Source organism: Corvus cornix, chromosome 2, assembly GCF_000738735.6.
Source record: "Corvus cornix cornix isolate S_Up_H32 chromosome 2, ASM73873v5, whole genome shotgun sequence".
In the NCBI taxonomy this organism is placed as follows: Eukaryota; Metazoa; Chordata; class Aves; order Passeriformes; family Corvidae; genus Corvus; species Corvus cornix.
Window position 1 is genome coordinate 81643883 of NC_046333.1, and position 14382 is coordinate 81658264.

The 14382-nt window shown below is 38.7% G+C and overlaps 1 protein-coding gene across 6 annotated transcripts in view; it reads left to right on the forward strand.

Moving 5' to 3' along the window:
* The window catches only part of SEMA5A (semaphorin 5A), a 317047-nt gene that overhangs the window by 177528 nt on the left and 125137 nt on the right, over positions 1-14382 (forward strand). For all 6 annotated transcript variants that reach the window (XM_039548447.1, XM_039548450.1, XM_039548448.1 and 3 more), the window contains 2 exons: positions 588-686; positions 1820-2033. In XM_039548447.1, the coding sequence (XP_039404381.1) occupies positions 588-686; positions 1820-2033 (313 nt within the window). The remainder of the gene's footprint in view (positions 1-587; positions 687-1819; positions 2034-14382) is intronic.

A 14382-nucleotide genomic window follows, 5' to 3' on the forward strand; every position in this document is an offset into this window, starting at 1 on the left:
GAGCATCTTTGTATTGTTGTAATGAAATTTTTTGAGAAACTTTGAATTAACAGGAAAGTAGATGCTTCTAATAAAACAGGTAGGGTAAATTATTAAATAAGTGGTAATAAACCCACATCTGAACATCTCAAGAATTTTATTTTTACTAGTTTCAGTATATTTTTGTTACTGACAACCTGTTTTTTCCCCTGTTTTCCTCACAACTTCCTTCCTTGGCCTAATCTGTCTTTGAAGTCAACATCTGATCTCTTGAGACAGTAGTGTATTATTTAAGTCAGTGTCTATCAGATCATCTATCTGAACTATCAGTTTGAAATTTAGCCAAGCCTTTGAAATATATCCTGACAGGAAATCTTCAGTACTAGAGAGGTTTATTTTATCCTGTTAAGAACTTTTCAGAAAGGTTGATGGATATATGTGTGTGAATAAGAAATCTGTGCATATTGTGGTTGCTAACTCCAGTATGCTTGAGCCTTGTTTACCTAAAATTTTTCTCTGTGGATAAATACCATGGATGGCAAAGTGTTACTAGTCTCCTCTGTACTCTGCAGTATCACTGAATGTATTCTTTCTTTTCTGTGTGGCAGGAGGAGTGCCAGAACTATATTCGAGTGCTTCTTGTTGGAGGCAACCATCTCTTCACCTGTGGAACCAACGCATTCACTCCTATCTGCACCAATCGCACGGTACGAGTGAAATGTTTCGCCCCACGAGCTGAAGTCCCTGTTCTGAGCCAGTAGACTAAAAGGCAGGGCATGTTATGGCTGACAACTGGCTATTATACTGATGGGTGACCTGATGTGTAAAAGGCTGATTTAGGTGGTGGCAGGCCAAATAGGAGAGCTAACTGATCTCTTTTTGCAGTCTTTTCCTCAGCTATGGGAGATGCACAACTATGAGCAGCTCAATTCCTCCTACATGCCAACTTTTATGAATCTTGGGTGTTTATAAAACTTCTGCCACTGTCTGGTCTGATTGGCATCAATTGGTCTAGTTATAAAATGTGGTTGTGTAGCTACATACGGTGTATGTGTAGTTCTGGAGAAATGACAGTACCTGTATTAGTGATTTCTGACTGGTGAGAATGAGAAATCTTGACTGAGAAGATCTGTCATTGTGTTTTCAGAAAAAGCCTAATTGTAGTATCAGTTGTACTCATAATAAGTATCAAAATGTCACTGTCTGGACTAGGCTGCCTATTTGTTTCAGGAGGGGAGAAAACTACAAAGAATAGATGTATTACTAAAAAACTCACTGACAGATTTATTTAAACCCATTGTACCTTTATTTTCAAATAGCATATTAATATCATGCTGTGGTTTATGGCTGTAAGTCTTTGGGCTACTAATCAGAGATAGTTCTGCTGAGCTGGAAAGCTCCTTTTGTTACTCTCATTTTTCAGGTGAGATTTTTTCCTAAAACACACCAGCAAAACAAATAATAGATTTTGTTGTTGTTGTTGTTGTTGTCTGCCTTATTGATTCTGGCAATCAGGTTTGGATTTATTTTTTGTAATCACAATCTTTGCAAAGATAACTAATGTCTGAGCCCCTTCTAATAGAAAACATTTAGGCATGGTGGATAATGATTGACATGCATACTTTCCATATCAAAGTGGCTAAAGTGAGATCTGACAACATTACAATGAGACTTTCTATATGAGACCATTTCATATTGATGTAGAGGTCGGCTCATCTCTGTTGTACAGTACTTGAGCAGGTAACAGGTGTTTGTCATAGGATTTTGCTCAGATTGATGCAGCTTGGCTGAAATGATAATTTTCAGGTAATTTTAATCCCTTTTTCTAATTCTTTTACAGTTAAGCAACTTGACAGAGATACATGACCAAATCAGTGGCATGGCTCGTTGTCCCTACAGTCCCCAGCACAACTCCACTGCTCTTCTCACTTCCAGTGGAGAATTATATGCTGCTACGGCCATGGATTTTCCAGGAAGGGATCCTGCTATTTATCGGAGTCTGGGGGCCCTTCCTCCTCTCCGAACTGCCCAGTACAACTCCAAGTGGCTGAATGGTGAGTCCTGATGGACTGTGAGACTCATCTTCTTTTAACTCACGTTCATCATATTCATGGTATTGAAATTCCATTCTGAGAATTTGAATGTTTTGGAGTATTGTTTATTTAAATTTTAAATTATTTTGTGCTTTTCTTATATATTATTTTACTAGTATAAGTATTTGGGAGTATATTTAATAGAGCTGAAGTCTGTAGATGTGCCCTTAACATGTGTAAGTCGTGTTTGGAGACACAGCGATGAGCTGCTGTTAGGGTGCTCTTACATGGCAAAACTGAGTCAGCTTTGAGCAGCAGCTTGCATTGAGCATTCTCTTCTGAGTACCTCAAAAACTTAAGGCAGAAAATAAACAGTTTAGAAAGGACTGAATTCTCCAGGCTTTCCCTGCAGGTCCCAGCCTTGACAAGCAGAAGAAGTTCAGCTTTCGAGCTGCTTAGGCGGCAGACTGACATTTTGAGCTGCTTAGGTGGCATCCTGACACCAAAGGATGGGGAATAGTTTACAAAACATATCATAACATTGTGTTTAACAGTCAATTTTGTGTCACGGATGTTAATCACCTGATGAGGATTTCCAGCTGGGAGAATCTGTAAACAGATAGGTATTCCTGAGATACGACAGACGGAGTTGCCTTTTTATTTAATACAAAAAAAGGAAGCAGATTCTTCTAAACTGAAAATTATTATCAAACACAAAGTGTGAAATGATGTGTATTATAGTTTGCCCATGCCTGTTCCAGAAGAAAAAGAAATTTTTCATAATGCATGCTACGTGACACAACAGTCACTATTCCTACAGCACATTTCACGTTATGATGGGATTATTGTCATGTGTGAAATTAAATACAAATATAAATCCTTCTAGCTTCAGATCATTTGGTCAGCTGCAAGTAAAAGACTTTATTTTTAATATTTCAGTTCTCCTATAATGTGAATGCTGAACTGTGCTTATACAATTAGTATTTTTTACTTGAACAATGAACCCATGACAGGTAGCTTGCAGGAATTTGTGACCTTCTCTTAAGGTTAGATGATTTTAGAATGTTAATTAACAACAACAGCAAAATCCTAAATTTTGTGGAACATAAAAGAATTATAGCAGTGCAAAAGAAGTGAGGGGAAAAATGAACTCATATATTCCTGTTCAGGCACCCTTTGTCCACTCAGCTTGGTATTGGAACTAATTACTGTTCTACACCTGTGTTCTTTTGTCAAAGGGGAAGAAGTCTTCACGCAGAATTTGCAGCTTAACTGGATATTTTTATGCCAAAGGCACACTAAAATTCCCTCTAGACTTCTCTAATTAATCATATTCACTGTATTCACATTTTGTCTATTAAAAGCCTCAGATGTACTTATACATTCTCTGTTAGAGTTCATTCTTCTGCCTCAAAACTGTTTATAATTAAGTTACCAGGAAACTGTAGCTTTTATCTTTGGGGAGGAAGAACAAGATGAGTTTTTTAATTGAAGCCAGTTAAAGTACGTCCAATATAAGACTAAAAGCAGCCCAGTTAACTATATTAAAGGAAGGGGGAATATTTTATGGGGTAGCTAGGAGAGGGGGATTCATCTGCTTTTATGTCAATTTGCATGGTTATATGATTCAGTGCCAAGAAACTACATTAGTTTTTCAGTGCTTGGATTGAAGATTTTGCTGCTTTCACTGAGAAAGTAACACAGATCGATAATCCTGCAAGAAAACTAAGTCATCAGCTGGAATGGAAGCCCCCTAGTCAATATCTGTTCAGCAGCAGTAGCTCACAGTTACTGTAATTTGGCCTCATGTGAGGTGTTCATGTGCATGCACGTCTGTCAGTGTTTCCAATTCAAAGGTTTCCTCGGAAGCACCCTGTTTTTTCTCACATAGATTTTCTGCTCTGCGAATCATGTTGGACCAAATCAAATCATCTCTGGGGCTGATGGCAGCACTCAGAAACACAGCTGATTATCTCTCTCAGTGCTTTATTGCTGTGCAATAAAGACGTTGTTTATTTTAATGGCTAGCACAGCAAATTCAGAGATCTTCAATCCCATCAGTCAGGCAAAAAGGACATGCCTATACGCCTAGGCAGTCTGCTCTTGGTGTTCACTGTACCTTTTGGTGCAGGATCTTGACTTGAAAAGCTCTGAATCTTCATCACAGAAGAAAACTTGTTCCTCGTCTTACTTGTCAGAAGGTCTGTAATCACACAAACAATGATATACAGTGTGGGAGGGGAAAATGGACCTGATGTGTCAGGTAGCTGGGGTGAGATCCCATATTACCATGATGTGGTTTCAGCTTCTGGAAGCACAGATTTCACAAATAAAATAACATTTATGTTGTTGACCTGAGTTCCCCATTTGTTCTGGTTCAGCCAGAGTCATGTATTTATTATTGGGTCCTGCCTTCTATTGGGGGCTTGATAGGCCTGGTAGCAATCCACATCAGCTGAGTATGTAAGTTAGCAGCTGTTTACTGAGCATCATTCTGATCAGTTGCTTAACATTAGCAGATTATGGAGAAATCAGTGAACTTTCATTTCTGAATTATCCTTTTCTTGATGCAATCAACACTCAATTATCTGGGGGGACAAAGAGTTGGATAGTTCAGTTAAAAGTATTAATTATTTAGCATATGTGTAAAAGTAAGCTACAGAAATATGCTGAGAGAGTATAACTGAAGGGGAAAAAGAAAATTAATGTGAAGCACAAAGATTTTGAACAAGCACAGATCCAAAAAGGTAGATGGATAGCACAGCAACACCAACATAGAAATCTTATTTTTGACTGGAGCTAGTTATTGTGGAGCCATCCTTGAGGCTCTCTGAATATACTGTTTGTTCACCTACTAGACATCATGCTTCAGGATTTGATTCCCCTGAATTTTGTCTGGTTTAAAAATTTTTATTGGCTCAAAGGACAGTTTACCAAAAATTACAGATATCTGCACACTTCCTTAAAGTTTTTCCTATTTTGGAAAATTTTAGAATGTAGTCAGTCACGTCTTCTTCCCTGATGGAAGAAAGAAGCTTCTGGTGGTAGTTATTGAACTTGTCTCTTTTAACATTTACAGTAGTAATCTCTTCAGCTCTTGAATATCTGTGAATATGATTGCCAGTTAATTTTTTTTTTTTTTTTAACTTCAGAACTTCCCTCCACTTCTAGAAAAAGAAATTGATGTTCTGTTTATTGATCTATTTCTGTCTTCCTGGTGCTCCTATAGACAACATCAAATGCAGCTGGCCCAAAGGAAATGAGCAGGTTTTTGACCACAGTTGTAACCATGCAGAAATTCTGCTCGTCTCCGTGAAGAGATGCTACTGAAGCATCAGGCTCCTCTAGTGGTATGACCTGAGCACTCACCTTAGTTCAACAGAGGTTGGGTTGCTCACAAAGAATTTATCAACTGACAGTTCAGGAGAGACAGACCCCGCGTTGTCCTCTTGCCAACCCCGTCAGTACTTTGTAACTATGTCACTGTACTCAAAGGGAACATGATCACCCACAGAAGTTAACAAGGGCTGCAGACCAGCTCTCTCCCCATCAAACAGCCCAGCTGGCTGCAAAGGTGAAATAGAGAACCCAGCTCTCCCTCCCATGATGTCATATTTTGGCCTTCTCTTTTCCCATGTAGAGGAAAATGTAATGCCTGAAGTTACTCACATGAATATGTATATATGCACAAACAAATGAAGAAGGTGGAAAGACTGCTTACCAGTAATTTACTCTGTAAGGTGTCCTGTTCTGCTACGTACTCTCCTTTCTTTTTCTCTCTGAATCCATGTTCAAGCACTCCTGTGCTTAAGAGAAACAATTTGAGGTGATAGAGCACACACTGAGGATTATGTCTAAAGCAGACATCTCTTCCACTGATTTCTTCCGGGCCAAAGCAGTCAGCAAGACCTTGAGCTTCAGCCAGCTGCTCAGGTCAGTAAAGAGCATCATGTTGCTGGAACATTATAAAATTTCCCTTGTAGTGTTTCATAGAAAGAATAGTCTGCCTTAGCAGTTGGCTTTGGACATTATTAAATGATAAAAAATAAATTATTCTTTCATTAAGCTGGCATGCTGTCTGTTTCAGTGTCCTTAAGCTCTCACTGTAACAATGTTTAAATCATATCTGGAGTTGATATAGTATGCTTCTAATTAGACTTTGCCGTAGAGTTGATCTGCAAAGTGTAGCATGGGCAGAATTCATCATAGCTTGCTCTAGAGAACAGAAGAAAAGGTGATAGTTATATTTGCAGTTCACAGTTTCAGTGTGTCCAGATTGGCAAGGAAAACCTTCACTTTTTAGACTGAGAAACCTCTCCTGTAGTCCAACATTTACAGCTAGTAAAGGTATTACTCCTTTCAATACACCTCTTTAAATCACTAAATGTTTGATCTGATGCCTCAGTGTGAAAGTTTGCCTTAGTCTATAATGTCTGTTCGATTTCCTCAGCCAATAAAGGGCAAAAAATTAAAAAAAAAAAAAGAGAAGGAAATCCCTTCCTGTTTCATCACATGGAGAAACACTACGACATTCGTTTTCATGAGTTGTCAAATGCCTTTGCTTACAATTGCATGGGTCTCCAACTATCTGGAAACGATTGCAGCTGTTTTCTTTACCCTACACATGCAATGATAGATGCTATGGGAACATGTTAAAGAAATAAAAACTGTGTTCTAAATGTCATGACATTTCATCAGTGGGCAGACTATAGATGATTAAAATGTAATCCTATGTCAGATGTAGCCCCAAACCAGAATAAAATAAAATAAAATAAAATAAAATATCTTGCAAATTAGAAGCCTTTCCATCTGAGGAGTGTTTGGATTGTTCTGCTTTACTGGTAGACATAATATTACCATTTTTCCTCTTGCTATCCTAAGCATTTGGTTATTAGATACTTTTACTAAAGAGGTTCCTCTGAGATCACTTTCTTAAAAACATTAATAAAAAGCTTATTAATCAATAGAAGATACTTTTAGTGTTCACAAGTAATAGTAAGAGTAAAATTCTTACAAAGGTGGTTTGGTTAGTGGGGTTTAATACAGCTCTGAATCAATTCCTATTATTGTTTGTTAGCAGACAACTTTTACTGCTAGTAGGATGTGTAGAGACAATTTATGATCTAAGAATAAAAATTAATTCTTTCAATTTTGTTTTTAAGGATTAATGGAAATGGCTGTAATAATTCAGTGTTATCCTTTCGTTTTTCTGGGTTTTAATGAAAAGCCTTGTAATTACATAGTGCAAGCTTTTCTTTATTATGTAGTATTTCATGTAACTCAAAACCAGTGTGTGCTTGAATTTGCAATGTACTCTTTCAGATAAGAGACCTGACTGAAAATATGCAAAGCATATTCTGCTAGTTGTTGCTTATTTTCCAAGAAGATAAATAATTACATTTCTTTGGTTGAGCAACCCATGAGGTTGGTTCTTTTCCTTTGTATCATGATTTTTGCCAGTATCCTAAAATAGGAGAGAAAATACCTGCTGGTTTTGAAACCTGTCCTTAGGCTTCTTCACTGCAACAGCTACCAGAGGAAAAATTGGAGCAGTTAAGCTGTGTTTTTCCTTTCCAATTTGTACATCTTCTCCCTGATGGCAGTGACATAGTAGGAGAGCAGTAAGTTGGTGTGAGATGGAGGTGCCTCCCCTGACTTCCTTTTTTCCAATGCCAGACTGAGTTACTACAAAACACCTTCATAGCATTTCCTTACCTGTTCGAAATGGTAGAGACAAGAAGCACTACCCATGTAGTTGGGGTATTTTTACTTCTTATCTATCCTAGGTAAAACAGCAAGGTCCACCTTCCATTTATTAGAAACACCAGGAGGCTATTGAGGACGGAGTCTGTTCTTTTATATATCATCTTGCCTGCTTATGTCAGGTGTCAATCAGACAGGCTGAATGAGGAAGGAGGACACTTCTGCAAGCAGATCATCTGTTCCCAGCGTCAGAGAGGCACAACAGGAGTGTGGGCATCATTAATGCACAAAACTATGATACACAGTGACCCAGAGAAAATGAAAGAAGTTAGGACTGAAATGCATCTTAACCAGGGGAAGGTGGAAAATTTCAAATTTCAGTGAGCATGAACACAATGAAAACCAGCATTTATCAAAGACAGGAGGAGACTGAACATAAGGAATAAAGCCTTTACTGTGCAAGTAACTGTGCACTGGAACAGACTACCCAGAGAGGTTGTGGAGTTCCATTCACTGCAGATATTCAAGAACAGTCTGGGCACAATCCTGTCCAATGTGCTTTAGGATGATCCCACTTGAGCAGGGAGGTTGGATCAGATGACCTGTTCTAACCTGACTCATTCTGTGATTCTGTGTGATCCTGTGACAGAAATACTGGAGGCAGAGATGGAATTTCAACAGCAGACATACTAAGCCTTAAGGTGGAGGGGACAGAGGATGATTATGAAATTGGCTTCCTTTTTGTTAAAAAAAAAAAAAAGAAAAAAAGAAGAAGGAAAAGAGGAACAGGTGGTAGGGGGTTGATGCTGGCTGTATTCCAGGCACTCACCAACAAAGCCTCTCTGTCACTCCCCTCCACAGCTGGATGTGGGAGAGAAAATATAACGAAGGGTTCATGAGACAAGGACTGGCAGAGATCACTCACCAAATATTATCATGGGCTAAACAGGCTCAAATTAGAGATATGAATTGAATTTATTGCTAACAAAATCAGAGCAGGATAATGAGAAGTAAAATTAAACCTTAAAACCCTCCACCTTCCCCTCACGCCTCCCTCGTTCTCAGCTCTACCTTCTCCCCCAGTGGTGCAGGGAGACAGGGAATGGGAATGGGGGTTATGGTCAGTTCATCACCCATGGCTTTTCCTGCTGTTCAGGGAGAGGAGTCATTCTCCTGCAGCACCGTGGGGTCCCTCCCACGGGAGACAGTTCTCCATGAACTTCTACAGCATGAGTCCACTTCACAGGGAACAGTTCTCCCCAGACTGCTGTAGCGTGGGTCACTCTTTCACAGGGTGCAAAGAGTGCAAAAAGTATTTGTCCCTTTCAAGGACAAACAGCTGCAGCATGGGCTCCTCTTTCCATGGGCCTTCCATGGGGTCACAGACTTCTCTCAGGCATCCCCCTGCTCCAGTGTGGGCTCCTCCATGGGCTGCAGGTGGATCTCTGCATCCCCATGAATCTTCATGGGCTGCAGGAGCACAGCTGCTTCACCATGGTCTGCACCACAGCCTGCAGGGCACTTGGAGCACCTCTTCCACTGGCCTTGGTGTGTGCAGGGCTGCTTCTCTCACGTTCTTTCACTCCTCTCTTCTATGGTCACAATTACGTCTGTGCAGTAGCTTTTCTTCCTTCCTAAATCTGTTATCACAGAGGCATTACCACCAATTGTAATTGGCCCAGCCTTGGCCAGTAGCATGTCCGTCTGTTGGAGCTGCCAGGCATTGGCTTAGCTGGACATGGGGAAAGCTTCTGGCAGCTTCTCACAGAAGCCACCCCTGTAGCCTCCTGCTACCAAAGCTTGGCCATGCAAACCAAATGCGCAGGTCTGCAGGGAAAGTCCTTTCATTGTCACCCTCCCTGTAAAACTAAAACAGAGGAAAAAAATAAAATGGCAGTGCAAATGTTTGGGGAGAAATGGGTAAGCCATCATAACTGGGTTTTCTTTCCATACCATAACTGCTGGTTGGCAAAATCTCTTTAAAGAATACTAGAATCCTGTGTATGTGGAATTCTGGATTCAATTTTAAGTAACTATCCAAACTTCTGGATCTTTTGATAGATCCCCATACTCAAAACTTGCAGAGGTTTTGAGTGAATTAATGTAATCCCTGTGTATTCTTCACCCTTGCCCTCCTGCCCCTGTGTACATGGCTTTACAAGGTGTCTATGCAGTCAAAATAGGTGACATAAAATCCACTGAACTCCTTTTAAGGGCCTCATTGAGGGTTAAGTCAGAGTAGAGAATGGCTTCTGTGAATAAGTTTGTCAGTGGCAAATTTGCATCAGCAAAATGATATAATAAATTGCAAAGTATTATACCATGTAAGAACACTTTACCTTGAAAATGAAGGAGATCTATTTGAAATAAACAACAGGAAATAAAATAAGAAATTTGGTAATACCATATTTGAAAACAATATTTCAGACGAGAAATAATTGCATTTCAGAATTTATTAGAGTACATCAGTAAAAAAGTAATGAGTGCATCCACTTTTATGATTATGCTGAATTGTATTATAAAATCTATCAGCAGTATAAGAGAAGATTGGAAAAAAAATGTCTGGGATACAGAGTTTTAGGGTATTTTGCTGTCCTTGCTCTTCCATACCTATAAAATTTTCAATTTAGCGAAAGGAAAAGAATATAAAAGAAATCATGGAGAGCTAAGGCATTGCAAAGGAAATAGACAAAATAGATTGGTAGCCAGCTACTCTATGACAGGTTAGCATTTTTAGCACGCCTCCTAGGTAATTGTGAAACACAGAGGAAAAATAGCTATTAATAATCCATTTCTGCCAGTTTCATATGGACTTAACGTTTTACAGTTCAGCTCCTGAGGATGGATATAGCTGTGATGACCACAAGTTATGTATTTCTTTTGAGGTATAAAATGCTGTGATTAAAATTTGTCCTTAAACCCTCATGAGGAGTGATGCCTTGATCAGCCTAATGCAAAGTCTGTACTTTTTTTTCTAACAGCTGCAAAGGGCTACAACTAAATGAATGTACTTAATGAATATACAGAGATAGCAAAATGCAATTGCAACTGGACTTCATTGATTAAGTTAATAAGATGAAAGAAAATAATATACACTGGCACATCTGAAGCTTGAATTCTCTCCATTACTTTCAGCATCTCTTTTGGAGAGCACTTGTAGCTGAAATGTGAAGTTTATTCAAAAAAACTCAAATGCGTCTTTCTAGGATTTAATGGTATTAAGCATTTGACTGAATACAAATATGTGGAAGAAATGGGTCTTTAGAGGTCAACAGTATGGTGTGATTCATTGGTCTAGTGAGATCAGTGAACAAGGTCCAGATAGATGTCATTCAACATTAGAGCAGTATCTAAACTCCTAAGATTTTGACTATATAATGTATTCATATATCTTTGTGTGTCTTATTTTGTGTGCATATATACATATAAAATCTGATCTGTGTCTAGATAAGAAAAACTTAATATTTTAGCTTTCTTTTAACATTTCTGGGGTTAATTTCACTTTTGATTGAGTCTTTGAATGCCTTGCACTTCAGATGTGAGTGGTCACATCTCACAGGGACAGTCAGTGGAAATCTTAGCTCTTACTTTCTTAGAGTAGGCTTTGGACCTTTAAATCCTTAAGATTAATTGCTGTTACCTCCTTAAAGAAAGTTAGATCATTTTCTGTCATTTGGTTCACTCTGGGAACAGCAGCATCCACTAACTATGTAAATTAAGCCATGTTAGCTTGCTTCAGAAGATGTGGAATTGTACGGATTAAAGAGCACAAGAGAACTTTCTTGCTCCTAAGCTCAGACAGTGAGAAGAGGCCAGGACTACCTCAAATGCTCTCACAGAGCTCTTTTAGGCTTTTTTCCCATTCCTATACAGGAAAAATTCCTGTACAGTTCCTCTCATCCTTTTACCCACTCAGACTGCATCTACACCACTAAATAAAAAAGGCCCAGGAAATAAGCTTATGCATGACACCTTTGGCAGGTGGAAAAGGAGAGTAATCTAAGAGGCATCATTGTGTCTTCCTGTTAAGTGCTTTCACATTAAGAACAGAGACTGTGCTCCCCAGACAATGTAGGTTTGTCTCCAACCTTCAGAAAAACAATCTTATTGTTTCCAGTGGAAGCACCATCTTGGCTTCATATGGTTGAGTCATCTTTTTTGCAATAACTTAGAAGAGTCTGTGGGGAAACATCCTTGTTGGGCAGCCATGCTGCTTTATGAAGGAAATGGTAGAGATTCCCAGGATTGGTGCTGAGAAAGCAAATTTCAGAAATAGCAGTGATGTGTTTGCCCAGGGGCAGCGCTAACTAGCCACCCAGTGCTTTCAGTGCTTGGGCTTGTGCCTCTGTGTAGCATGGCTCCGTGCCGTTCACTGGAGATACTTGTTGGGTCACATCGGCAAAGTAATTTTCTTGCTTTCCTGATTCCACTGGTTCCATTTAATTTGGGAAAGTCTAGTCAGCCTGACACATCCATAAATTGAGTATATAAAAAACCCTATAAAGGTCATATACAATACTCGTGACATTATTACAGGTTGACATTCTCATACTAACTGCTGTCACATACCAGACTCCTTGCACTTGTTGTGGTGATCTGATAAATCAGAAATGAGATGTGTTTGCCCTTCCAGAACTATTTGCAAAGTCAGCATGAAACAAGAAATTCACTTCATTTGCTGCATTAAAAAATTACATGGTAAGGCCTCCATGTCAACAAATAGCAGTTCACAGCACAATATTTGGACACATAAGAACTGATTTTTTCCTAGCTGAGAAGCTGCTTTTTCCTTTGACGTTTTGAAGTGACCCTCTTCATTTTTCCCAAAGAGAGAATGAAATAAAGTCTGACATGATAATCCTTCCACATCCACTGAATTCCCCAAGGTAGCTCTGAGATTATTACATTTAATGCAAATGAAAGCAGTTTTCACAAGTTTCAACAGCAGGTCACATTTTCATCAGTTCATAAAGTATAAACATAGGTGTTTGCAGATGTATATATTGTTTCTCAGTTTTGAATCCATGAAATATGAGTACTAGGTATATGAGTACTAGGTATTTTTGTACATGTACTATGATTATCAGTGCAACTTTAAAATACTGTCTTTTGAAAGGTTGACATGGATTTTCAAGAACGCTGAACACAGTCTCAATGCATTTCATATTATTTTTACTCCTATAGTCTGTGAAGTTTGTTTTATTTTTGTAATTCATCATTCTTTATGCTGAGTGCTTCCAATAGTGTTTTTTTAACTCTGCAGTGAGATCCTATGGTGCCAATGTAGGGATCTTTTTTATATCAGTGGACCTCCAGTGAGAAGTATCTTCAGGCCTGATTGAAAGGCAGGGCCTCCTTGTTAACATTTGTACAAAATGTGTTTTGCGGGTGGATCAGCTTGGTTTTGAGTATTTGCACAGTAGGTTTTTGAAACCTTTGAAGCAAAATCCCTATTGTAATGAAAGTTTTACACAGATAAGGAATGAAGATTTAAGGTTCCAGTAGGGTTAACATTACTAATAGTTTAGTTCTTTGTATATTGTCAGTGCAGTTTTATTTCTAATGATATCGTAACTCCTGTCGAACTATTTTGCCTTTTTTTTTCTTTTTTTTTAACACAAATGCACTGATACTATGTAACTCATGAAGGCTCAGGGTACCAACAGGTTCTTAAAATTGTTGGGTTGTGATCTGCCAAAAGAATACCTGTGCAGCTCTGAATGTGGGGAAAATGTGGTGTGTTCCAGACTGCTCTCAAGGAAGCACTTCATAAAATAGAGAGTGAAAGTTACAGGGAAGAGTGAGAGCACTATTGGATCTGCTCAGCTTCATGCATCCAAGGCAGCTCATAATCATTGCTGCCAAAAACCTGCCCTGGGAGCTCTCAGCGCAGCAGATAGAGATGGAAGCAGCACAAGAGGCCATATTAGCTGGGATCTGGTCTGTTTTTGAAAAAGAGTTTTCTGACAGTTTGGACTGCTGTGAGGCAATGCCAGCTTGCTTGCCTTTCTAGTGCCCCTCAGAAGTTCTGATAGGTTTGAAACACTCCTGTAAAATACTTACAGCATTTCGAATTACAGCAGCCTTTTTTCTATGCAATAGTGCATAGATGTTCACCTATAAATTGTATTTGAAGTGTTTCCTCAAAATAGATGTTTTTAAAACAGTTTTGTTTATTTGTTTTCCCACTTCAGAATAAAATTTGGGAATGAGAAACAAATTTTTTCTTGTTTCTCAGAGGTATCAGTGTTCTAAAATGGTTCCTTGCACAAGTGGGGCTCTTCTTCACAAATCTGTGTATCAAATTTCTTTCCTTTAAGAACTCATCAGGTTGTCAGCTTCTTTTAAGGTCATGGAGTTTCCTCAGATCTAGTCATCCTTACAGGAAATGGACCACATGTTTATTGTCTTTGGTATCCACTGTTCCTTTTTTTTTTTTTTCTTTCAAAAAATATTGCCATCTGTTGCTTTCCAGATTTTTTTAAATGTATTCTTTAGTTTCTCCATCATCACCATCGGGTATTTTGATCAGTTTTCAATATTTTCTTTAAAGAAGGGGGAAAAAGTCTGTAAAGCTCTAAAAAGCATTAAGTGATACGGAGTTGAAATACAGTTATCTTACCATCAAATATTCTTGTGTAGTGCTCTTTTCTTTTAATTACAGCCT